General features: G+C 44.0%; 1 protein-coding gene across 4 annotated transcripts in view; it reads left to right on the top strand.

Moving 5' to 3' along the window:
• Nucleotides 1-26,324, top strand: part of BFAR (bifunctional apoptosis regulator) — a 317,639-nt gene that overhangs the window by 252,863 nt on the left and 38,452 nt on the right. For all 4 annotated transcript variants that reach the window (XM_085628281.1, XM_085628279.1, XM_085628282.1 and 1 more), the window contains one exon: nt 19,428-19,630. In XM_085628281.1, coding sequence (XP_085484407.1) covers nt 19,428-19,630 — 203 coding nt within the window. The remainder of the gene's footprint in view (nt 1-19,427; nt 19,631-26,324) is intronic.

Here is a 26,324-nt window from a genome sequence, read left to right as displayed (position 1 = left end):
GTCAACGTTTTAGTGCCCAATTTTCTCTTTTTTTGGGGGAGGCTATTTTTTCCCATCTTGGGTCCTAGCTTCCCGGATTTCGCAATTGGTGCAGGGGAGGAAGAAGTCAGGGTAAGGTGTGGATCTTCAACATTTCTAGGAAACTCCACTAGGGCCTGCCCTATTTCCTCGTCTCTTAAAATTTCGAGAGTCATCTGTGTACATGGCAGCTCTGCATAAGTAGATGCAAGGTAGGAATCTGAGACCATACAATCAATGGTAGTTACTGAGCAATCCCCTCCTTGATCTTGTAGACATACTGAGGGAGTAAGGGATAATCTCCTTTCTGTGTTTTCTATTGCATTGGCCACAACCCCAATTGTTTGTTGTAACATTTTATCAATGGCCGTCAGCGTTGGTAAGGGCTGAGGCAATGTTGCGTGCAATCTAGTATTCGGACGGGATGCAGCTGGCTTTGATATCTTGCCCGTTTAACTCATTTTTTTTTCCTTTCAAAAATGATATAATGGCTATAGTAAATCAGGTGAACTGCCAAATACCAGAGAAAGTCCCGCACAAGTCAGATATAACACAAAGGATCCGAATAACACCCTGGCAGTCGGGTAGTATTCGCAACAGCAATGAAATGTCCCCCAAAAGGTACCTTAGTATCTTCCCTCCGATCACGCCTGGTCCTTAAATATTTGAATGGCAGTCCGTTAAGGTGGTGGCCCAGCCCGGCCCCCGACGGCCACAGACGGCCCGCCCTTTGCCCGGGCTTAGCCCGGCAACGCCCGCCCGCGTCCCGCGATGCGGGGGCCGAGTCTGCAGTTATAGCGCCGCCAGGCTCGAGGAAGTCACCACACAGATCGAAAATGCGGCTGCGGGAGGCCGCGGGAAACAGCGGGAGGCAAGGAGACTGGTCACAGGTAGGCGACCTCACTAGCAGGGACTCCACGACTAACTAAGGCACCCCACACAAGGGTCACAGTACCTCAAAGAACGCTTTGCATAGTTCTTTATTTGACATTGCTAAGAAAGAACATGAAAAATCTTATATAATCTTAAAATATGTTTTTGTCATATATGGTATTTTCAAACAATTAAATAGTCACTCCTAGCCACCACTGTTTTGTGGAAGTTTTCTTGCCTATATTTCCTGTTACTACTAGGTATATAGAGTTTCAGTTCCTGACAGATTGTACTCCTTTCACCAGATCAAGGACAGAACTCGTAGCTTTCTAAAGGCATGTGTCAAATAATACAGGACAATTCACTTGTACAGCCACTCATGACTTTTGAAGGCATTGTTCTATATATACTTCTAAATTCAATACCTCTTTAGACCAGAGCTTGTACAAAATTTGTAGGTCTATTTCATGGTCATTCATATGCAATCTTTACTACCAGTTCTTAAAGAGACTATTGTCGTCTGATGGGTGATAGCAAGGTGAGTGTGTACTCCAGCGTGCTGGTTTTTGGCTGCTTTAAGATTGTTCAAAAGCAAGTGGCATTTGCTATCTCCCAGTCCGATTGGAAGGGAGATTTTGAAATTGACTTGGATTAATGTTTGACCAATACAGTGTATTTTTGGAGCATATAGCTCTACAGATGTGCATCGTGGCAACTAAACTTCTACAAGTAGTAGTGATCATAGATGAACTCTTCTTATTTTATGTTATTCTAAACAAGATTTTTTGTATCTTGCATCAGTGTATTCAGTCACCAAATAAAACTTTTGCCTGCTTGTATTGCTGTTTGAAACTCTTTGGAGTCTATAGAGCAGGGACGTCCAACCTTTTCTGTTGTGAGAGCTACTTCTAATCAGTGAACATTATTGTGAGCTATTGAAGGCTAAGCCACTCTCATAATCTCACCAGACAACTCACGTCCAGTTTCATTCATTTTCAGCCTAATGTCCAGAGAGTTTACATAATTACGTAATCGTCCTTTTGATTTATCCCTCTGTCCTTGTTTTTGATGGTTGACAATGTTTACATTTGGATTATTATTTTATTGCAAGGTATTTTAATTCCTGCATAATTTGGATGGATTTTATTTAGAGCAAATACTTACAAAGTATTACACCTATTATAACTGGATCATTTTAAACTTCTTAAAAACTATCCATATCAGAGGCAAGATCTTGCACCAGCCAGTAATCGTCTAATTACAATCCAGCTACTGTCTAAATCAAACTCCGAAATGTTTATGTTTTGCAATGTTATTGCCCGTCTGTAAAAATGGCTGAGCCCAGATTGATACAGACACCTTACTCTACTTATTAATGGAGAGTCAGACAGGCATATGCTTGGATATCAGGAAGTACATATTAATATTCCTGGAGAAGGGACAAACGGTGCTCCTTATTGGTTTGGACCAGCCCTCACTTTTGCTTACCTTGAGATGCTTTTGCAGTATCGAGTGATGGATTAGTGCAAGGGGTCTTTATTTTTTATTTTTTGACAGTATCAGAGCAAAGTACGTTCTCAGCAGGATTCAAAAGAATTTATATTACGGTAGAAATACAAAAGCATAAATACTACTTCTCAAAACATCAAACTTAATTCAAATAGTCAATCGTGAGAATCACAATGCAGAAGAAAGTGCATAACGAAGTCCCGCGGCTAACCTCAAAAGTTCATTCAAGCAATATTCAGTTATCTACATTAAATCAGTTTATCACAACATCAGCTTAGCTATTCATGTCAGCAAACTGGATTTAGTAAGAGCATCAGGTATTTCCAGGTGCTAACAAACTACCCCGCCTACCTTTTTGTAAATAGATTTTCCTTATTATACACTGCATATCATTTATTAAACCACATTAAGAATGCTGGTGGTTCATTTGATTTCCAATAATTGGTAATCAGTGAAAAAGCTATTGAAGTTGCTATATACCTCCAGGCTCACGAGATTCTCGTCTTTTGACACACATACCTAAAGCTGCCCAAAAGATTAGATTTTAGATCTGGAATATAGGGGTTCCTAAAGTGTACCGAATGAACAAAATGACCTTCTTCCAGAGTTCACTTAGCTTCTGACATCCCCAAACCAAATGCTCCCTTCTACTCGCATATTACACTTAGGACTGCTATCCGAAATATTCATATTCCAATTGGTCCGTTTTGTAGGCGTATAATAAACTAGCCACTTGGCATACATCTGCATCCACTTGAAATTTGCCAACCTCAATGCCTGGCAGTTGACAGAAGATAGTTCAATCATTAGTCTTTGGTGAGAATTATACCCTCTTTTTTCAGCCACCAATTTAGGGCAAGTTGAAACGATTTATTGTCGGGGTTATGAAACCCTCTTAGCCATCTAACCCAGTGACCGATTTATCTTGTGGCATTTTTAAAGCTGAACATTTCTGTCGCTATTTCCCTGCAGTCTTGAAGAGAGAGGAATTTTCTATAAATACTTTGGATTTGCAAATATTACATAACTATCTCTCCTTGAGCTGAGTGAAATGTAACTGTAGCACTCTCCCAAAATGTTACTTCATTAATGCAGATCCAGTCCCCCGTTTTAATCAGCTTAGCTCTTCCCATCTTCTGGCTGTTTGTTGGAGATCTGGGTAGCATAGACGTTTCAGGGTTGCAGCATGCACTGAGGGAATATTGAGTTAATATCATAACTGCATTTTTTTTGTTTAAAATACATTTTAGTCCAGTATCTTACCAATTTGGGGTTTCTGTAATGGGGCTTACTTAGGGGAAATCCCCTTTAAGCTTTTTTTCCAAAGCATTACAAATATTGGAACATTAGCTGTGTGTTAAACCTAACATGCATAATTAAAAAGCCTCCCAAATAATATTATTTCCAGTGCAGGAGAACCATCCCTCCCTATTCTTGGTGCAGATTTGACTTCTGCAAGCTTATCCGCGATGATGCTTTATTCCAAATAAAACTGATAATCTTTATATTAATTCTCAAAGCATTAATTAGTCTGATGACAGGAATTAGTGAAAACAGAAAATTTAATATGGGTAAAAATGTATTTATACCATCTCGACCCTGCCTATGATCAAAATCAGTAGAGTCTGCTATCTATTTAACTTACGCTCAGTATTGCTGATAAGATGGGATTAGTTCAACTTGTGTTAATCCTTAAGGTTTCCCTGTGACTCTAATTTCCAGGTGCCTAATTGGGTCCTCATGATCAGGAGGGTTAGCTTCTGAGATTGTGTGTTTATTGGTAGGCCTATTAAGAAGGACTTCACTCTGGATACCACAGGAAACTCAAATCCCTGCCTTCATTGAACGTGAATCTTAGCTTTTTTGTTTAATAAAACTTAGAAACATTTGTGACTGTGATTACATTTCTATCAAACATGGATAAACCAAATTTCATCATATATCATATGGAAATGATTAACAAATATGGATTCAATTTCTTTACTATTCACTTCCATAGTTCCTGTTCGGGGAACTTTAATTTTAACATTATTTCTAGCAGTTTGCATCTGAGACTGCCAAGCGAATAACTTCCCATTAAATTTGTCCTCCTCATAAGATTGTTGACCATACATTTGTGTGCTAATAAATTCCTTTTCAACCAGAAGATTCTAAATCTCCTTTTTAGCTGATTCTCTATATACTCTGTCTATTGTTTAACTGATATATTCTGGCCTCCGCTAATTGCAAGGCTTTGTGAGGTTATTGATTTTATTAGTCTTTTTTAGAGGATATTTTGAAAGGCTATGACTTCACCCCTCATTGTTATTTTATAAGCCTCACAACTGCTTTCCAATGATGGGGAGCCTTTTATTTTCCTTAAAAAATAGCTTTGTAATGTTCCCCAATTCTTTTTTTTTTAAAAAGAAGAGAATAAGGCTTTATTAAGTGGCAACTATAAGTTGGAATTGCTGTTGATGGCAGGGGAATTTCTAGTGGAATATGCGTGATCTGAAAAGTAATTAAGGATGTGCGAGGTGGTCTCTTTGGATATGGAGTTCAATATAAGAAAGAAATCAATTATTGAGGCAGTTTGAAAATAAACAGAAAATAAAGAATAATGTCAGAGAGAGCTCCTGCTTCTCATACCATTGTTCAAAGCTGAGGGGGCATGCCTAAACTGTTTTAATACAGCCTGCCAGTCTTGAAGTATTAGCAAAGATTTTCCTTGAAGTAGAGGCCACTAATACATAGTTGTTCTTCAGCAAAGAGGAGGCCTGAAAAGAGCATCCAGTGGTACTCTAAGAGCAAATATCAGTGGATTGAAATCAACAGAATGATGATGAAGCCAACGTTCATTGACTTCCCAAGGCCTCTTATAGTCTTACACACCAAAGTGATTATACTGATTGTATCTAGGTTCTCTATTTTTTTAAGGTTTGAAATGGGGCGGAGGTGGGTGTCTTATCTTTTTCCTAGGGTACTAATAATGAGATATGACCTTTTTTTGATAGGAGAGGAGGGGGCAAAGTCCTAGATGGAAAATGTGTGTGTGTGTGGGGGTTGCTTTCTCCTCCGTACCTTTTTTTGGGAGAGTGGTAAGACTGGTGGTGTGCTCGGGGACTAGGAGCACTTTTTATAAAGGGCAGGTTTTCAAATATCAAAGACCAGAAAGATATGGCACAGGGGTGTGCAGGAATATCGCCACTAGTACCGGATCTGTACGAATGTCTAAATTTAGTGTTATGCCTATGAACATCTATTGTCTAAATAATCTAGGGATGCGAAAAGCAGTCATTCAATGGCTGGAAGAACAGAAATCATCTATAGTGCTACTTCAAGAGACCTTTATAAGAAAAAAATTATGAAAGTTGTTTAGATGGACTCCCATTTCAATTATTGCAACTTTCTTCCACCTCTGCAGCTCTAAGGGGGATTACAATCCTGTCTAGCAAAAGGTTCATTGGCAGCATAGTTAAATCATTGACGGATAAAGCTGAGAGATAGGCGATTGTGGAAACTCCAATAGATCAGATATCAAATACACTTGTTTCTCTGTATGGGTAGATTTCAGGTTTGCCAGACCCCAACTGAGGACGATCTGTCCAGCTACCTCAATTTTCAAAAAACATCATAAGTGGAGGTAATTTGAGTCTTTGGAGCTGGATCTTAGTCATTTATGGGGCATCCAAAGAAAACCAAAAGTAGGGAGGGCCTTTAATACATTAAAGAATGAGCTGGGTTTAATCAATCCCTGGTAAGCTGTGGAAGCGGTCTTATTGTTGGTCTAAGGCTGGATGTGGTCCTTTTTAGGTGTCGCCTGGCGAAAGCAGCGCATGTGTTGCTCTTGGTATTGAGTGCCTTTTGGAATCGATTCTGCCGAGGGCTTTCATGCACGCATCTGCATGGGCAAAATGGCTGCTGTTGCCATTTGTCCATAGCAAACATCATGCGCGTGTCCGTCGGACTGTGGACAGTCTGACGCCATCTTGTGAAGCTTTCGTTGTCATAGCAACGAAAATGCCGATTCGCGTGTGCTACGGAACCGCCAGAGCTTTCAGTGCGAATGAAGTCTACCGCCTGCTGGGCAAATACCAGTCGCATATTAAGAATACCGCAAAGAGGCTGATCCATTACTGTGTTCACGGGGATAATGTCTGTCTGTATTTTACTGACGTGCGTTTGTTTGTGGTGAGAGGCCATACAGGAAAGGAAAGTGCCCATTTCATCCACCGCCACACACCCCCTGCACCAAATTTATTTCATACTTTCAGGCTCGTTATTTTTAGACCTGCTTCCACTCTGTCACTGTCTTCCCGTCTTTCCTTTCCTCTTTCTTTCATCCTTTTCTGCCGGTCTCTCTTAAATTCTGGGGCTGATGAAAAATAAATTCCGGGGACCAAAATGAGTTCTTCCAAATATGTGCCCCACCTGCAACACCGGCTCACATCCCTACAGTCTGTCGCAAGCTTTTCACTTCTGGTGCTGAATCGGAAAAAAATAATTTTGAAAATGCAAGGTGCGGTCGTGAGTAAACTTACATTTATTCAATATCTTCCTTCTGTTCCAAAATAATGTCGTGTGCGTCAGTGATAGTGCTTTCAAGTGTGCAGTTGTGCACGACGCACTTGAGTGTATCTCTGACTAGGGGTTGTGTGCGCACGCCGGCAAGGGCCGGGCTCGTTGCTTAGACTGGCTGCTGGCCCCGTCATACACTCTTCATTTTGTTACTGTCCCCAGATGACAAATGAGGCCTGTGTTCAGCTGCAGGAAGTGTCGCACCTGCTCACTGCTCGCAGGGTGACAGGAGGAGCCGGGTGTGACTCACTTATATTCCACGCCATATTAGAGCAAGTCTCCAGAGAGGCCTCCTGGTCAGCACGGACCCTACTCCCTGTGTCCCGCGACCTCGATTGTCGTATTTATTAATAATACTGGTGCGTTGCCATATTTCGCCTTGGTTTCAATAACAAACTGAGCTGGTTTCCAGGGCCCACCGACCGATCGGCTGAGTGTATCTGCTGTATATCACAGGGAGCCGTCCCTGGGCCTGGGAAAACAGGCCTGCCTGTTTACTTATTGATTTTCTGTCGGGTGCCCCACAACGCTTACCTCTGCTTGTGAAGCAATTCCGCAGAGACGACAAGAGCGCCCGCCCCTGTACCCACCTGACCCTCGTGGACAGTAGAACCCAGCAGGGATGAGATGGACGCAGGGAAGGGAGCCAGAAAGAAAGTAGTGGGTTGAGGTGAAGGGTATCTCGGAGCCAACTGGAAGACAATAAAGACCCAGATCAGTGAAGGACCCCGACTCCTACTAATACAAGATCCGCAAAACACACACAGAAAAACCCTGTCCCCAATCCTGGAGACTCACCAGTGGGCGGCAGACCACGGGATACTAAACAGTACAGCTCCAAGGAAGGTCCATACAGGGGAGTTGTGTCAGTGCTAGGCTCTCAGGAAATCAAAGGAAAGCGCTCCTGCGCGTAAGTAGAACAAATGTAGACATAACGACATACTGGCATCCCTGGAAGGTAAATGTTACAGAGAACCTTGCTACAACTCTGTGGAGATCTTTCCCAATTCGGCGCACCAGCGCGCTGGGAATCTGAGTAATGATGCGACAAACCCAAGTTAAGCACTCCCGTGCTAGGAAACCCAGTGTTCCTCTTCTGGGCACGGGTAACCGTGAAACATAAATCAATACTGCTCTGGAATGCGCTCCAGCGCAGAGAAACCAAGAAGAATGAACAAGCGCTCCTGCGCGGACAAATCAAAATCACCATAAAGCGCTCCAGCGCGGACTAAACCAAAAGAACCATAAAGCGCTCCTGCGCGGACAAAATCAAAATAACCCTTAGCGCTCCTGCGCGGACAAAATCAAAATAACCCTTAGCGCTCCTGCGCGGACAAAATCAAAATAACCCTTAGCGCTTCTGCGCGGACAAAACCCCTGGCCACCCACAACGCAACCGCGTTACAATGGCTCCACAGTTGTGAGAACGAATGTACCGTGACTTGTTCTCCAGCGAGAAAACGAAGACCACCAGCAGCGCTCCAGTCAGGAACGCACCAGACCGCTTCTGACGTCTTTCGGGCAACAGGAACAGCGTCTCGCGTCGTTCTAGAAATCCAAAGGAATCCGAAGCACGGAGCCGGCGGGAAACGCGATGTTTAAGCGTTTCCCCCAGAAGTGCTTCCGTGAACCGCTGTGCCTGGCAAAGACTAGACCGTGACTCACCCTCCAGCCGGAAGTGAGTCTCTCGGCCGTTTCTGTGTGTGTTAGCGGGGAAGGTAAAACGGCAAGCGCCGTGAACATGACATTTTCTGCCTGGATGGGACAAAGGCACAAAATCCACTCATTAAGAACAAGCATTGGCATAGCCAATAGGTCTCGCCTTTTGGGCCTTATAAGTATTTAGTTATGCAGCACAATATCCTTTCGTGCAACAAAATCAACTGTTGCATGGCTAAACACTTATAAGGTCTCAAAGGCGAGACCTATTGGCTATGCCAATGCTTGTTTGTGTTTTGGCTATAATATAGTTTCAGTAGGATTTTTGACAGGAAGGAGAAGAATTTAGGAACTTAATGGTAAAAAAGTTACATGTACACCCTTTTATGGTCAGCTTATGATTTAGAAGAACAGGCATGATTGTAATGTGGTGAAATCCGATTTTATAGACAGTACATCCCTGTTCACCTCTCCAGATCCACCCAAAAAAACCCACACCTTTTACATTAGCCAGGTCCACTACTAAGCTCTAAAACCAAAGGGTATGTCCTTAGATAATTAGATGACTGGTGAGTAAGAGTTGTACTTTCACTCTTTGTGTGCCTGATAGAGGACAGTGGTGGTGTTCAGAATGAATTATTGAAACATGTATGCGGTGCTCGAAATAGCACTCCTAGATTAACTGACCTCCCATCCAAATCTGGGGGAGTAAAGTTATTTCTCAATGCTAAGTTTGCAACCGGGTGCTTGTCTACAAAACTCACATGCAGTTTATAGTCAGTGGCAGATTTGGCTGCAGGACAATATATCACTTCAGAATTGACTAGTTCTCTCAGATCCATTGTTGTGTGTCCTAGTTAGGTCTAGGAAATGTTGCAATTTGTTCGAGGCATGTGGGCTGCTGAATTCATATCTGTGCATAGATCGCCGCCTAGTGTTGGGTCCGGATGTTTGCACGTTGTTGTCCTGGAAGAGTCTTCGAAGTATCCTTGGATAGGTGACTCCTCCCCTGGACTACAGTGCGCATGGGCATCCTCTCCATCCTCAGATTGTTTTTTTCCGCCATTGGGTTCGGATGTGCTTATCTTGACTCAAGTTAGGAAAACCTTTTTTACAGGCCAAAAGGCCTTTAGTTCGCGTCGGTACTGTTCCCGATCGGTATCGATAGTATATTGTTAGTTTACTAACTTCCAGAACCAACTTTTTCGCATTTTCCCCGACCATCGACCCTTCATCGACGATGGAATCGAGGACACCATTCAAGCGGTGTCCGGTATGCAATGCGAAATATCCCCATATCGACGTCCATCCGGTGTGCAACAAATGCCTTTCACCGGATCACGACGAATCTACATGTATGGCCTGTGCCCGATTCCGATCCAAGAAGACTCTTCGGAATCGACGAGCAGCAAGACTCGAAGCGCAGCAAGCGGCACCGGCCCCAGCCAACATCTTCAGCGCCGAAGACGAAGATGTCGAAGACGTGGAGAACCTACCCTCCAGCCCCGCTTCCGAACACGACTCCGTATCGGAAGACGTCGAAGAACAACTCTTTTCCAGAGATGAAGCCGACACCGAGGTAGGAGACTACAATGAGGCCTTAGGGGCCGAAGAGAGTAGCTCCGGTGACGAGCCAGGCCTACCCGTCCAGACTGAGGATATCCCAGTGAGCCAGTCTAGGGACCCGGTCGAGGGATCGCCTTCGGGCCTTACCCAAGACCTATCCCGCAGTTCTTCGGCCCCGCCTTCTGGCCCGGCCTCGGACATTCAGCGGCATCCATTACTACCCAAAAAGGCTGGTTTCCCTTCTTCGAAACCGAAAGCCGCATTGGTTCACCAGAAACCGAAACCGAAAGTAACGCTGGTCGGATCGAGGCCCACCACACCTTCGACGCCAGCAAAACCCGTCGGCGCCGACCGCACCAAACGAGATTTTGGTGCCGAGCTTGCAGCAGCCGACGTCGGCGCAGACACACGGAAAAAGAGCTTCGGTGCCACCAAACCTCCTCGGCTACCGGCACCGACACAATCGGCTCCGACCCCAGAGGTCAAACTGCCTGCTACGTCGCACCCCGCTTTGACAGCACCACCAAAGGCACACTCATCAAAGACGTCGACGGCCGTTGCCGCCCCTCGACTCGATGACTCGCCGGCACCGAAGAAGTCCACGCCCGCCTCTACGGAAACGGCCGGCACGAAGGACTCGATGGCACTCCAGGTGCGGACCGTTGCTGCGCAACGCACCAAACACAAAGCAGTCCTCCAGGACACGTCAGGCTCCGAGCCGATAAAAGCTCCATCGACCTCTTCGGCACCGACCAATATCACTTTTGGCCTGCCGCCATCCACGGCCCCAAAACTGTTCCAGATCAGAACACGGGTCACCCACACCACGTTCACGCCTGCCGAACGCTCTCCTGCGGAGTCGTCTCCGTCACATGTCATCGACGCCGACACCGGCAGGATGGTGCTCCACAAAAGGAGAATAACTTCAGAGTCAGCTTTGGACTCCTACCGGATCCCGCTTAAGAAAAAGCTGCCGGTGACTTCGGAACCAGTTCTTTCCGAACCTCTCCACTCCTTTTACCAGGATCCACAGTCCTTCTCTCCCACACACTCCGACACTGACGTTTTGGAGGACTACATGGGTGACCACGTCCCCTACCCCGGAGAGATGGACCCTGAAGGCCAACAGGACCCCGACCAAGCTTGGGATGACCCTGTAGACTCGGGTGCACCTATGGATACACAGGACCCGCAACTCTATGGAGCAAAAACATCTCCCACAGAGGACACTGCCGCATTCAACGCCCTAATTAAACGTGCTGCGGCCAATCATGGGGTGCAACTCCACTCTGACACCGTGGAGGACGACTTTCTCATGGACACTTTCGCATCCTCAGAAAGGAATATAAAAACTCTACCCATGTTAAAGGGTGTCCTCAAACCAGCAAAGGACATCTTCAAAGAACCCACCAGGGCAAGAGTAATAAACCCCAGAATCGACAAGAAATACAGGTCGGTGCCTGGGGACCCTACCTACATTAGAGGCCAGTTACCTCTAGATTCCATTGTAGTGGCGAATGCTCGCAAACGGGCACACTCGCAAACAACAGGCGATGCTCCTCCCCCGGACAAAGAGTCCAAGGTGCTAGAGACCTCCGGCAAACGGGTTGCGGCCCAGGCAGCTAATATATGGCGCATTGCCAATACTCAGGCGCTCCTCGCCCGCTACGATCGAGCACACTACGACACACTAGAACAATTACTCCAACATCTCCCTGACCAATTCAAAGAAGGTGCAGAGATCCTCATCAGGGAGGGACAACTCCTCACAAACGCATCCATCAAGTGTGCACTGGATGCCGCAGATACAGCTGCCAGAGCCATAAACACTAGCGTCATGTTGCGACGACACGCCTGGTTGCGAATCTCCGTATTCAAACCTGAGGTGCAAAATAACATCCTCAACCAGCCTGTCAACCCCGACTACTTATTCGGGCCGGAGGTTGACACCACCCTAGAGAAAATAAAAAAGGACACGGACACTGCAAAGTCCATGGGGGCTCTTCAAACGCAGTCCTTTCGGAGCGGCTCCTTTCGTCGCCCCGGAAATAGAGGAGCAGGTAGAGGACAGGGGTCACAGCAAACCTACAACAAAGGCAACACACAAAGCACCTACGATAAAAACACCCGGGGTGGTTATCGTGGCTCAAGCACAAATGGCAGAGGACGCGGTTACGGCAACACCAGGTCCTCCCCCAAGAACAAACAGTGACGCCCTCTCCCTTCCTCCCGACCACCTAACACCTGTCGGGGGAAGGCTACAAAGGTTCCTATCCACGTGGAACTCCATCACCACGGACAGGTGGGTCAAAGACATTATCAAATACGGTTACTGCCTAGAATTAACCTCAACTCCACCCACAATACCTCCAAAACACCGTCCTATGTCCTCAGAGCACTTAACGCTCTTACAGCAGGAGGTGCTAAGCATGCTACTAAAAGGCGCAATAGAGGTCGTACCCGTCCACGAGCAGGGTACGGGGGTGTACTCCCTGTTCTTTTTAATACCAAAAAAGGACGGGTCACTCAGACCTATATTAGACCTGAGACCCCTGAACCGCTACATTCTCTTCGAGCATTTTCACATGCTCACTTTACAGCAAGTCCTCCCGCTGCTCAAACAGGGAGACTTCCTGGCCACACTGGACCTCAAGGATGCGTATTACCCAAAATCCCATCTCCAGCCCGCACACGTACAACAGTACCTAGGTGCGACTATAGACACTCTGGCGGCCACAGCTCAGCCAAATTTAGTGAGGATCAACAGCATGCAAATGCTAATTTCCAAGTTCAAACCCCAACACTCCCTTCCTGCGGGAGTGTTCATGCAGTTGATAGGCATGATGGCCTCCTGCATTTTCATAGTCCCACACGCGAGACTACATATGCGCCCGCTTCAGGAGTGCTTAGCACGTCAGTGGAATCAGGCTCAAGGACAGCTGAAAGACCTAGTGTTGGTGAGCGGTCGGGCATACAACTCTCTGCATTGGTGGAATCCACAAAACCTTTGCAAGGGCCGACCGTTCCAAGAGCCTGTTCCGCAAATAATACTGACAGCGGACGCGTCTCTCCAGGGATGGGGAGCTCATGTACTCCACTACACAGTGCAGGGACTATGGACAACACAACAAAAGAAGATGCACATCAACCTTCTAGAACTGATGGCAATCTTCCTGGCTATGAAAGCATTCAAAGTACACTTGTGCAACAAAGTCGTGTTGATCCGGACGGACAACATGACCGCCATGTACTACATACAGAAGCAGGGAGGAACACACTCTCCACAGTTGTCTCATCTGGCTCAGAGCATGTGGAAGTGGGCCATTCAGAGGAACATGTTCCTCATGGCGGAACACCTCCCGGGCAAGGACAACCAGATGGCGGATCTGCTCAGCAGACACAGCCACCAGATGCACGAGTGGGAGTTACACCCATCAGTACTCCAACCGTACTTCCAGCAGTGGGGTCATCCAGAGATAGACCTATTCGCCACAAGCGAAAACGCAAAATGCCAAAGCTTTGCCGCCAGGTTCCCACATCCGCAGTCGCAGGGCAATGCGATATGGATGAACTGGTCCGGCAGATTTGCGTACGCTTTTCCCCCAGCACCACTGATACCGCTGGTGGCACGCAAACTCAGACAACACTCACTGACACTCGTCCTGGTTGCTCCAACGTGGGCACGCCAGCCGTGGTACACCACCTTTCTCGAAATTTCCGTGGTGCCGCATCAAAGGCTGCGGATCAAACCCGCGCATTTGACGCAGAACCATGGAGAGATTCAGCACCCAGATCCGCAACAGCTGAACCTGGCGATCTGGCTCCTGAAGTCCTAGAGTTTGGCTACCTAAACCTGCCACCTGACTGTATGGACATCATTAAGGAGGCCAGGAGACCCACTACCAGAGCTTGCTATGCAGCCAAATGGAAAAGGTTCGTCATTTATTGTACTAATAATGACATTAACCCGCTAGACGCATCCATACAAAACATAATTTGTTACCTCTTACACCTATACCGATGCAATCTGGCGTACACCTCTATACGTGTCCATTTGACTGCAATATCAGCCTATCTGCAGACTAGGCAGCACCTCTCTCTATTCAGAGTGCCTGCCATCAAAGCATTCTTGGAGGGACTCAAACGAGTCATTCCACCAAGCCACCCACCGGCTCCAATGTGGAACCTCAACTTGGTCCTCACACGCCTGATGGGTCCACCCTTTGAACCTCTACACTCATGCGAGCTTCAATTTCTTACCTGGAAAGTAGCTTTCCTAGTAGCCATCACCTCTTTAAGAAGAGTTAGTGAACTCCAGGCACTAACCGTTCAAGAGCCATTTATACAGGTTCACGCCAACAGGGTCGTACTACGTACCAACCCCAAATTCATGCCCAAGGTGGTATCGCAGTTCCACATGAATCAGACTATTGAACTGCCTGTTTTCTTTCAAAACCCACAAACTGCCGCAGAAAGAGCACTCCATACACTAGACGTGAAGAGAGCCCTCCTGTATTATATCGACAGGACTAAGATCTTTAGGAAGACAAAACAACTTTTCGTTGCCTTTGCGCCACACCACAAAGGTAACGCTATCTCCAAAGCAGGTATAGCCAGATGGATCGTTAAATGTATTCAAATTTGCTATCAAAAGGCTAAACGCACATTAACGATTCCCCCACGAGCCCACTCAACACGTAAGTTAGGGGCCTCCATGGCTTTCCTAGGAAACATTCCCCTGCATGATATATGTAGAGCAGCCACCTGGTCCACTACACATACATTTACCAAACACTATTGTGTAGATGTGCAATCAAAACAGCAGGCAGCTGTAGGACAGGCTGTTCTCAAAACTCTTTTTCAGACCGCTGCAGCTGGCACTGGTAGCCGCCGCTAATAGAGGGCACTGCTATGTATTCTATGCACAGATATGAATTCAGCAGCCCACATGCCTCGAACTGAATATGCTACTTACCAGTATGCATCTGTTCTTGGCATGTAGGGCTGCTGACATTCATATCGCCCTCCCTCCTCCCCGGCGCCTGTAGCAGCTGCAGCTCTCAGAATTACTGTAAGCATGGTCATCACTTTCTGTATCTACTCCATCACTGCCACAATGGCGAAAAACAATCTGAGGATGGAGAGGATGCCCATGCGCACTGTAGTCCAGGGGAGGAGTCACCTATCCAAGGATACTTCGAGGACTCTTCCAGGACAACAACGTGCAAACATCCGGACCCAACACTAGGCGGCGATCTATGCACAGATATGAATGTCAGCAGCCCTACATGCCAAGAACAGATGCATACTGGTAAGTAGCATATTCATTCACATGTACATGGATCTTTACTATAATTACCTTCACTTTCCACATCGACTTTTGACACACATTTGCAGTGACACTTTGTTTGTTTCCTGGAAACACCAACCTTGCTTACACAAATCAACTTCGCAAGAACGCTATCATATTGCCTTGGCATTGTGTGCAAGGCCTACACATACGTTGTGCAAATATGTTTATTTACATCCATATGGCGTCACAGCTATCTGTAGAATACAAACAATGGCAGCCTAATCATAATCTCGGCCCAAGGCTTGGATACCATTTTTATATATAAACATCTGTGTATAGTCAGAGTAGGCACTTCTGCTGACTTCAAGAGGTCCTTGCATGCTGAAGCTTGCGCCCAGCAGCTGACTGACATCTTTGTGAGGGTCATTCAGTTCGTGACCAAGACGTGGTTCTACATTCTTATCCAGCAGGTAATGCAGTTGGATCATCCAGTAAGGGATTTCTTGAAAGTACATACACATACACCCTAGACACTTAGGTTAGGGCCTGCCTAGTAGGAGTACCCCAGATTATTTTATTTCATATGCTTGCATATATACGCTGTCATAGCACAATGGTGGAACTTATCGTTCTCTTCACTTTCCTGAAGCTTATTTTAAATTTCAAATGCTTCTGTCTATTGATCATTGCAGCACATATATTCTATACAAGAATCACTTTGGTTTAATAAACATTGAAAACGTCCCTTTGCGTGTTCTTTGTATTTGTGTCTGAGCAAAAGAGAGCACAAGTGTATGAACAAAAAGTTCTAGGTCTGTCACCACGGTTTCTGAGGGAACAGGGTTGTCATGTTCAGTGGGTGCCAGAACTCTTCACTCACTGTCTAGGTTTAAGGGGGCTTATGGTGGCACCGTGCGCTAGCTGGTCCAAGATACAACATATTCTTCGGGGGTGCACGGAATGATTCCGGCACCATCCTAAAGTTTATGTCCACAAATGCGCAGTTCCTTCTGATTAGTGGAAACTTTGCGACATGGCACCACCACCGTTTGTTAGGTTCTTATTTTGTATGAATCAACGGAGTAGTTCGATCGTGCCTTTTCAAAGATTCCTACACACCTTTTAAACCGGAGACGTCCGTGGTGGTAGGGAATATCCTCCTCAGCTGAGTAGGTATACCCTAAGTATTGGCTGTTGGAAATTTAAGTTTGAAATGTTCTAAATTTCACTGTGTTAGCTGAACTCTGTAATTCATTTACGCATACATGGCACAAAAGATTTCTGAGAACTACAGATATGCAATCGCTCAGAAACTGCTACAGCATGGTCTCACACATGATGGTGTGGCTCTTACCTTCGTGGTAGATTCACATGAAGCATATAGGACAGAGGTGTTTTATTCTTGGGTTACATTCCCAGGTGCAGATGATGTAACAGGAGTATTTCAATAATGCAAATGAGGATGAAATACCAGCTGATTACAACCCAAATGAGGAAATACACGTTTCTCTCAATTACCAAGAACATATTAATTGGTTTAAAGGTGCCCTCCCACTCAGCAATGAGGGGGGCTACTTGGCCAGTCCTAGCCGAATACACTCTGTATCCTAGTATTAATAATTTGACAACAGCCCAGCTGTGGGGATTATACAATAATCTAGTAACAATATACAGCTGCCTTACACAGTTTGTGATGCGAACATTAATACTTACTCCTATGCAGGCTGTTTAAGCTGCACGACCACAATTGTTCACACCAAGCATTATCCCACAAACACTGAATGCAGCTATGGGAATAGTCCCCACCAAGAGGGAAGACATTCCGCTTTGGATTTTACAAAAAACAAATCCGCTTGAAGCAGTATTTCCCGATACGGGCCTGCAGGAAAACACAGAATATTGACAGTCTGCTTGTCGATGGAAATGGCTCCCCCTCTAGAGGATTGTGCTATTTGGTGCAGTATATACCAGAACACTTTACACCTTCACTGATCGTTCTACCTGAAGTATTGAAACGGGTCCAGAATGAGCACGGGTCAGCACCTGCCTTGGACTTAGGGATGAACCTGATGAGCAACTTTGCCGCAGAATCCGCCATAATGTTGAGTAACATTAAAGGGGAAACAGCAACGTTAGGTATACGCCAACACTTAAGGGATTTGACTCCAGCGCAGTAGGAGTGCGAATTCCTAAAATTGTTGAAGAAAACTATGCTACTCTGGGTAGAGATAAATTGGGGGCCAGACCTTGGAAACCGCAATTGAAGAGTCATTCTGAAAAGGAGGATTCCAAGCAAGCACCGAACTCTTCGACAAAGAAGAAGTAGGACAGTAATAAAAACAAGGATAAAACATCACAGGGTGGGTCTTCTGCAATGAAAACCACTGAGAACTGTTATAACTTACGAAACCCTGATAATGTTAAATCTCCTGACAGGTATCAGGATACTGATACAGGTTCCTTCCAGGATTCATCCGATAAAACTTCGGAGAGAGGTGGATGGTCAGAGCGCAGATCAAAAAGCATGTGAAACTAAGGAAGAATTCACAACACTCGTCTGAATACATTATTTAGCAAGAAGAAAAGCCTAAAACATCTAAACCTCAGTTCAAAAAGAAGGTAGCTGGACTTATGGTCAAGAATAACCTGGATATTGAGGAGTAGGCTTCTTGACGGGGAATGTGCATTGACAATGCTAGTCAGCGCGGCCGAAGTCACGATAGTTCGCCAGAACCTGATTGATTGTCTGGTGGTAGTAGCGCTTATTGATTCTATCACAGTGGAAACACCAGATACCAGAGTAAGTGTTCCACATCGTGTATACGAAGTCCAACTACGGTGATGGGGTACGTGTCCAGGTTCATTAATGTTCTCATTTTGGAGGAACTCTCTGAAGGGTAGGATATTCTCCTGACCGAAAAAGATTAGCCACCCGATTTTGAAATGAATTGCCCAAACGGGGAAATGGTAAATTTATTAGCCTTTTCCGACTTTTTTCAGAATCAAGAGTGGGCTCTAGTGCTAGCTCATGCATTATATCGTAACCATTTGGGGTGGGATGACTGTTCACCTTATCATGACATTCCATTGAGGACGATCCTGCAACCTCAAAGACAATATCCAAATAAAAACAAAGCTAAACAGCAAGTTAGCGGAATCCTAGAACAGCTTGAAAACCAAGGTGTAATAGAAACCTGTACCTCTTCAATGATAAATCCCTTTTTTCCAGTTATGAAACCAGATCATTCATATTGTCTAGTATTGGAGTACAGACATTTAAGCACAGCTATGCGCACATTTACAGCACAAAACGCACTCCGTGCCGCACTAATGAATAACATTGTGCAGAAGGAATAAAAAACAACACTAGATATCTCAAATGGATTTTTCTGCCAAAATATAGCACCTGGAAACAGATATTTAACAGCCTTCACCGCGCTAGGTTCTCTGAAACAATTCTGCCTTTTACCTCAAGGGTATAAGAATAGCCCTGGACTGTTCTCAGCCAGATATAGACAATTACTTGACAATTTTTCTTATGGTGGCACTGTGAGCTAGCTGGTCCAAGGGACAACATATCCTGCGGGAGTGCACAGAATCAGTCTGGCACCATCCTTAAGTTTATGCAGTTTATAAACACGCAGTTCCTACTGATTAGTGGAAACTACACGACACAAGCATTCCAATTCAGATAATTGTTTTAATTTTTCTGCATGTGGGACTTTCATTTAGGTAGTTGTTTGTGGTGACTTAACAAGCATGCTTGTTATGAATAACCTACACTTATATTATGCTATGTGGTTGCCTTCCTTCTATTGACTAAATCCATTAGTCCATCGAAAATGTTAATTCGTTTTTGGAATTTTAAGTACTACGTTTAGAATACTCTTCATAATTTGGAATACTCTTTATAATTTGGATTGATCTATTATATTTCTCATTTTGTTTTTAGGACTTGCAAGATCCAACGTGGAAACAGTGGCGAGAATTTCTTGTCAAGTATTCCTTCCTACCATACCAGCTTATTGCAGAGTTTGCCTGGGATTGGCTGGAAGTTCATTATTGGACATCAAGATTCATCATTGTTAATGCCATGTTGCTGTCAGTCCTGGAACTGTTTTCCTTTTGGAGGATGTGGTCACGACGCGAACTGAAGTGAGTTTTATTTTTATGTCTCTTTATTTGTAAAAACAGAGACTATGTTCTAATATCTGTAAGTACGAGTATAGCAGATTTTGAATATAACTTTATCTTGTCATGAGTTACTGAGCAAATAAGCCATCTGTATATCCATTTAGTTCCAGGATGATTGTTCAAAGATGAGTTTTATAACATTCATAACACTAATGCAATCATAATGCTCACCCTGACATTAAAATTCTATTTGAATATTTAAAATGTTGTGTAATTAACTTGTTTTGTATTAAATGCATTCCTGTCATCCACAGTTGCAATCTTTCCAGTTTACTTCGATCTTGAGGGAAGAGCATGTTGCTTGATATATTTGTGTATTTCTTTGACTCAGGCCATGCGCTAGTTGCCACTTACTAAAACAGTAACCCAGCCTGACCAATTTTAAACTGATCAGTTTCAATTTATAGGGAGCTCTTTACACTTCACTCATCAAGTAGTGATTATACATCATATATTTTTTTACTCAAATCTGTTATTATAAAATGGCACAAAAACATAATCTCTTCCAATGGTTAATGTCTCACAAAAATGATTCCAGTTTATGATATTTATAATTTCTTCAGAATCTCATATCAAAAGCAGTTTCAAGCCATCACATCGGACAAAGCCTCAGCCAGCACATGTTAAGCAGCATAAACAGTCACTTCTTTAGGGCTGAAACAGAATTCTTTTCATATTCTAAGATCAATAAATTGTGTATCAACCTTAAAATTCCATTAGCACAACTTTATCAAGTAATATCATATTCACCTCTTGTTGGACATATCACATTTAAATCTAGTTTTATATCTAGTAGTTAATTCATACACATAGTAATTTACAGCAATATTCTAATAATTAACGTTCCGTCCCTGGTTACCATTTGTTCCAATGTTATTTAAAAATCGTTTCATAACTTTGTATTGAAAGATGCAAGTCAATCAAAACACATTCACAACAAATTCCTATATGCCAATCTATGTCAGTCCAAACCTGAAGTTCAGTTTAAAAAAACATTCTAATGTCTATAGACAAATGAAATAGAATACAGTTGTGAATTTGTAAATGTTTCTCTCATTATAGGGAGAAAATACAAACAAGTGCTTACATCTTCATCTCAATACTTTTCCCAACATGTTGCGTGCATTTGAAGTGCACAAATGTAAACATCTATCATTACCCATTGTTCATACTCAATGCTTCTAATCTGAAATAGATTTTTCGCTCACCTTATCATTTGCCTTTAGTTTTTCCATATTATAGTTAATATAAATGTCTGCATTGAATTCCTTTATATATCTTCCTAAATCACCAATATAACATTATGGATTCCCAATGAGCATGAATTACTCGTATCCAATCAATAGCACAGCCTGCAAGTTTAATACAAAGTCACAAATTCACTAAATCTGTGTTGCAACTGCCACCAATCCACAGTGATCCCACTAATAATGAATAAAGACTTACCTGATGCAAAGTATCATTTACGCTCATCTAATTACACAATCATCCTCCGCTTCATTCACCTTTCAAAGCAAAAAGAGATAGATGGATTTTAAACAAAGATAAAAGTACATTAGTAGTAAACCAGTCCCTACCTCATATGAAGCACTGTGCACTTGCTTTTTTGTTTTTTGTAGAGAACTCCTCGCACAGATTTATGTTGACAAGGTTTGAGTTAAACTATATTCCACTAATGATGAGTTACCCTTCAAATGCACACTCAGTGAAAAAGTTATCCCCTTGCCTATGTGACGGAAAGTCCATCCATCCATTACACACATTTTGTTTTTTTGTTCCTGATACATTAGTCTGAGAAAAACGTTTTTGATTCCATTGTTATGGAAATGTAATGTTAGACCTGATCTTATTGCTTTGTCATTTTTACAGCGACTGGATATTCACCTAATATATTATACGCTTGCATCTTTTCTTTGGGCAACATTGAAAATTCGTCACACCGCATGAATTAAAATGGTTCATGGTTTTTAGTAAGAGGCAGGAGAGAATGAAGAGTAATACCTCATCCCCTGTCTTACTTATTAATTTAGATTATTCACACTTTAACAGCCTAACTACATGTACTGAAACAGTACAGGAACACAGATTTGGAACACAATTATAGCTGCTAATTGGATTTTAGAGGTTAGATGTAGCTATTTATTTGCATCTCTGGAATTACGTATGAATTTTTTGGCATCAAAATCCCTGAGTGTAGTGATTTTAAATAATCAATTTGAGGGGAGCTGTGGAAAAATCGTAACAGAATAAGCTCATGTTAGATTAATTTTATCAGGGGTTGTAGGGGGGCAATGTGAAACTGTTTATAGATGTGCACCAAGGATGAGATAAATAATTAATTTTTACTGACGATCATGCATTTTATTTGTTTTACTGATCATTCTAATTGTTTTTATGTACTTTTATGCATTTTAATTAATGCAAAATAAAGTGTGACTTTACCCCTAGTTACATTAACGGCAGTAACTAATTCTACAGAGATATTAATAAGGGCCAGCTCCAAGTCATATGCGTCATATCCAGGAAAAAATTTACGCATGTGTCTAAAAAAGATGTAGGTCTCTCATACCTATGAGCAAACCTCTCTGAATTTAATGACTTGTGTGCTACAATGTGCTGTACTACTGAAATGTTTGGTGTAAGATAAGTGATTGTGAACATAACTTCCAAAATGACTGGGAAGCACCTTGTAAGCCCTTGTGGCACAAACGGAATGCATACCTCCCTCTCACTATGTGTCTAATGTATGATATTAGCCAGAAGGAAGGCCTACCCCTTGAGGAAAGTGCTTTGAAACCTATCACACCATTTGTAATTAATCCAGGTGGCACTCATAAGTGTAACATTTGCCCATAGTGGCATGTAAGAAAAGCGATTGGCAATAGGAATATGCTAATACCTCAGAGTTCACACATAGTTTAATGATATCATCATTCTGTCTTTCTATTAGAGGGTCATATAAAAGACCATCATGTGTTACCAACAATGTCTTTTCTTCTATAGTGATGCTCCAATAGTTTAAAGTGTAGTTGAGTTGCCTCCCTTCTACCGCAGTGGTCCAGTGCTTACTCACCAACTCCCTGTCCTTCATGTTCAAATTACCGGTGGTGTTATCAAATTCTAATATATTAGGGCACCTATTGCATGCTCAATTCCATAAGTACCAGGGATCCGTGTTATGCCCTGAAACATGATGCTAAATACACACAGGGAATGCTTTGTCTTTGGTGATATCTCCCCCCACAAGTGACACTTGATATTGGATATGAACATTGGACAGTAAGTTACGATTGTACCATCCTATTCTTCCTGCTCCACAGTCTCAAGTTACAATAGATATTAAACATTCTTCTCCCTGTGCATAATTCTCTATAGAAACCGGTGGTTCATATAGTACAATAGGGTCGCTGGGGTGTCTTGATAACTGTCTACAAATCCAGCAATCATCTAGGCCTAAAACCTAGTCAGCTTCCTCATGTACTCTGATGAGGAGATGGTCAGCTGGTGGCTCTAATATAGGTAGTATAAACAAAGGGAAAGAGAGGAAATAGAGGGGTACGTCCTTTTCCCCGAAGTAAATAACCAAACAACAATAGGGACGAACCCTGCGGGGGAATCCAGACTCACTGCTTCAGAGTGCCAGGGAATCAGGAAAAAAACATTAGGTTTTTAAAAAGAACCCTCACCCACCAACCTAGTTGGTGGTATGCTTCATCATCTGGTTCCCACCTGGGCAGCCGAGTGCAACCCAGGTGTGCTTCAGTGCCCGATTATAGCGTAGCGAGTGGTTTTTGTGACGGGAGTGAGATTGATGTGCAAGTAAAATTGCCTCTAGGATCCTCCTTCAAAGTAGAACTGCTGTATTACTGAGGTCCCAGGGCAAAGTTAAAAAAGCAAGGATGGATATTGTTAAGACTAACTTGATCTATAATATCTTAGTGATGGTTTACAGGTTTCAGCCTGTCTATGAAACTTAAACAGGCTTTCTTCAGGAAGTGAGGCCAAGTCAGAAGGCCTCATGAGATACCCGCACACACACTAAGGTGTGCCGTGAGTGCGGGGGTAATGCCGTACTTACGGTTCACACTGACGCATTTAAATCTGTAAAACAAAGCAAAATATAAAAACTGTGCATAGTAAATGGGCCACAAGTAGGTGCTTGGACTGTAACTAGTCATCAAGCAGATAGACATCAGTAGCTCTGTTTCATCATTCCCATAACTCCATGGCAAAGTATAGTGCAGAGTGTGGCCAAAGGACTATTCAAGTGGATTCCCAGTAACAAGCCCTGAAGCGAGCATGTGTAATCATTAGTTACAGCAAGTATATATACACCTGTTAAAAACACAGTGAATCACGTGCACAGGTAAAATGACATTGTGTGCCTCATATTAAAGGCAAACAAGCATTGGCATAGCCAATAGGTCTCGCTTTTGGGACCTTATAAGTATTTAGTTATGCAGCATAATATCCTTGGTGCAACAACATTAACTGTTGCATAGCTAAACACTTATAAGGTCCCAAAGGCGAGACCTATTGGCTATGCCAATGCTTGTTTTAAAGAGGCTTCACTTCATCTTATAAACTACTATGTTTAGGAAACACATTTATTCTATATTCCAGGTAGAGGTTTAGCCGTGGGACAAACTTAGCTTATATGAGCACACATCAGGCCTGCGCCATCAGGGGCAGTATGAGTTAGTTGCGCCATTAAGTTGGGGGCCAAGTTAGTGAAGTCTGGAATAGCGCCAGGAGATTTCTGCAAGCAGCTTCCATGGGCTCCTTGTCAGCTTTTACTTATGAAAACAAACCTTCTTAAAACTACCAGTTGTAATAATATCTACACCTTCTGACAAAAATATCAAACTAGCTGCACCACTATCTATGAACTTTAAGTTTACGTTTCACAACAGAGAGACGATTTTGGCAATATCATTCAAGGTCCTGGGGTAGAATTGGGACAACTGTCCCAGATGCCCGTTGTCAGATTCTGCGTATTAATTTTTTCATCTTTAAACCCATCTATATGTTAGTGCTTGATCAATACTGTTAAATGTGATACAAACCAAATACTGTTAAATGTGATACAAACCAATGCACATAAACCTTTTGTGACTTGCAAGTCTCGCAGCGGTCTTTTTGCCCCAATTTCTACAATGCCTAGAACTTGCTATCGTGTCAGGTGGTCATCTAAATAGTGATATATTCTCTCAGGCCTGGCGCATGGAGTGGGAAGGGGGGCTGCCAAGGGAAATGTACTCATCAAGCAGAGCAATGCATCACGTCCAGCATTCCAAAAGCTACCGATCTTACATGCTTCTGTTCTCGCGCGAGGGAACCCAGAGTGCACTTTGCTCAACCCAAGTAAGTGTCCCTGACTTTCCGCCATAGTCCTACGTTCGCTGGGCAAGAGGGAAATGCCATCTAACTTGGCCGCCCGATGTCCGAACTTTTTAGAGGTCCCTTTTCACGCGCCCAGTTAGGCCTCAGATAACTGGCGGCTCAGGAGCATTGAGAGGAAACCGGGTGACGGTGCTTGTCTCCAGCGGAGCACACGTGGGAGCAGTGCCGGTATTGTGAGTGAAGACTACAGCCTAGGAGGCCCTGATCAGCTGGGGCGGCAGCGACACGCCTACACTCCAACCCCAGCGAATCAACTGGCAGCACTAGGCGGGTCTCGCTTGCCAGTAAGCTCTGTGAATTGGCTAGAAAGACATGACCCGCCATAAAACCATGCCAAGAAAGAAAGCATTCGTTTCCTTGCACCAGAAAAGGACCGCCCTGCTGCTGCACTGGAAGTGAAGACCCAGCCGCACATGTGCATTCACGACATGCACGCTGTCGTCTATGATAACAAGCATTGGCCGCGCGGCCCCCAAAAGAGAAAGTGATCGTGATCAAGCACGGCGAGTTAAGCGATCTGTGGTGGGGGAGGGGGAGAAGCGGTCAACGGAGGAAAGACAGATGGCGGCTCGTGCGTGCATGCTCAAGTGCACGCAAGCTATAGGCCACCAAAAGCCTGTGGCAGCACTTTGAAATCCCACCTACTAAATGTCTTGCAGGGCAGTGCATGTGCTGGCTCAGGCGAGACCCTAAAAAAGCAAGCCACCGCACCCACCAAAAGTAGGAGGAACCTTACAAACTCTTATGTGTTGGGTCCAAAACAAGGAGATCCATGATGGCAGAGAAATGGTCACAAAAACGTGTGCTGGAGTAGTAGACATCTTACTTAAGTGTAGCTATTTAATGGTAGCATGGATCCCGGCAGAGGGTGGACACCTGTAGTCACACACTGGGAAGATAAAAGGTGAGCAAGGTCCGTAGTTTGCAAAAATAAAAGGGGTGGGGGGGGGGATCATGGATGCCAAAATAAACCAGAAGGTAACTCAAAGGCAGCTTACTTCGTCAAGGCAATCCGTCCGAATGGGAACCTAGTCTGGTCCAGCGCTGGTTCCCGGCAGTGCTCGTACGAGTTGTGCCGGTTAAATGTGGGAAACCCGGAAGACCCTATCCCTGTCGTGCGTCGCATCTGACGTCATGGTCCGTAGTGACGTTTGATGCAAAACGCCTGGTGGAAGTTTCTGAAGGCCGATTTTACAGCCAAGATGGAGACCGCAAATAAAACTAGACGATGTACCCACGAACAATGATAGTG

This window comes from Triturus cristatus, chromosome 10 (genome assembly GCF_964204655.1).
Source record: "Triturus cristatus chromosome 10, aTriCri1.1, whole genome shotgun sequence".
In the NCBI taxonomy this organism is placed as follows: Eukaryota; Metazoa; Chordata; class Amphibia; order Caudata; family Salamandridae; genus Triturus; species Triturus cristatus.
The sequence above is the reverse complement of the archived record's forward strand: the minus strand, read 5'-3'. Positions and strand labels throughout refer to the sequence as shown.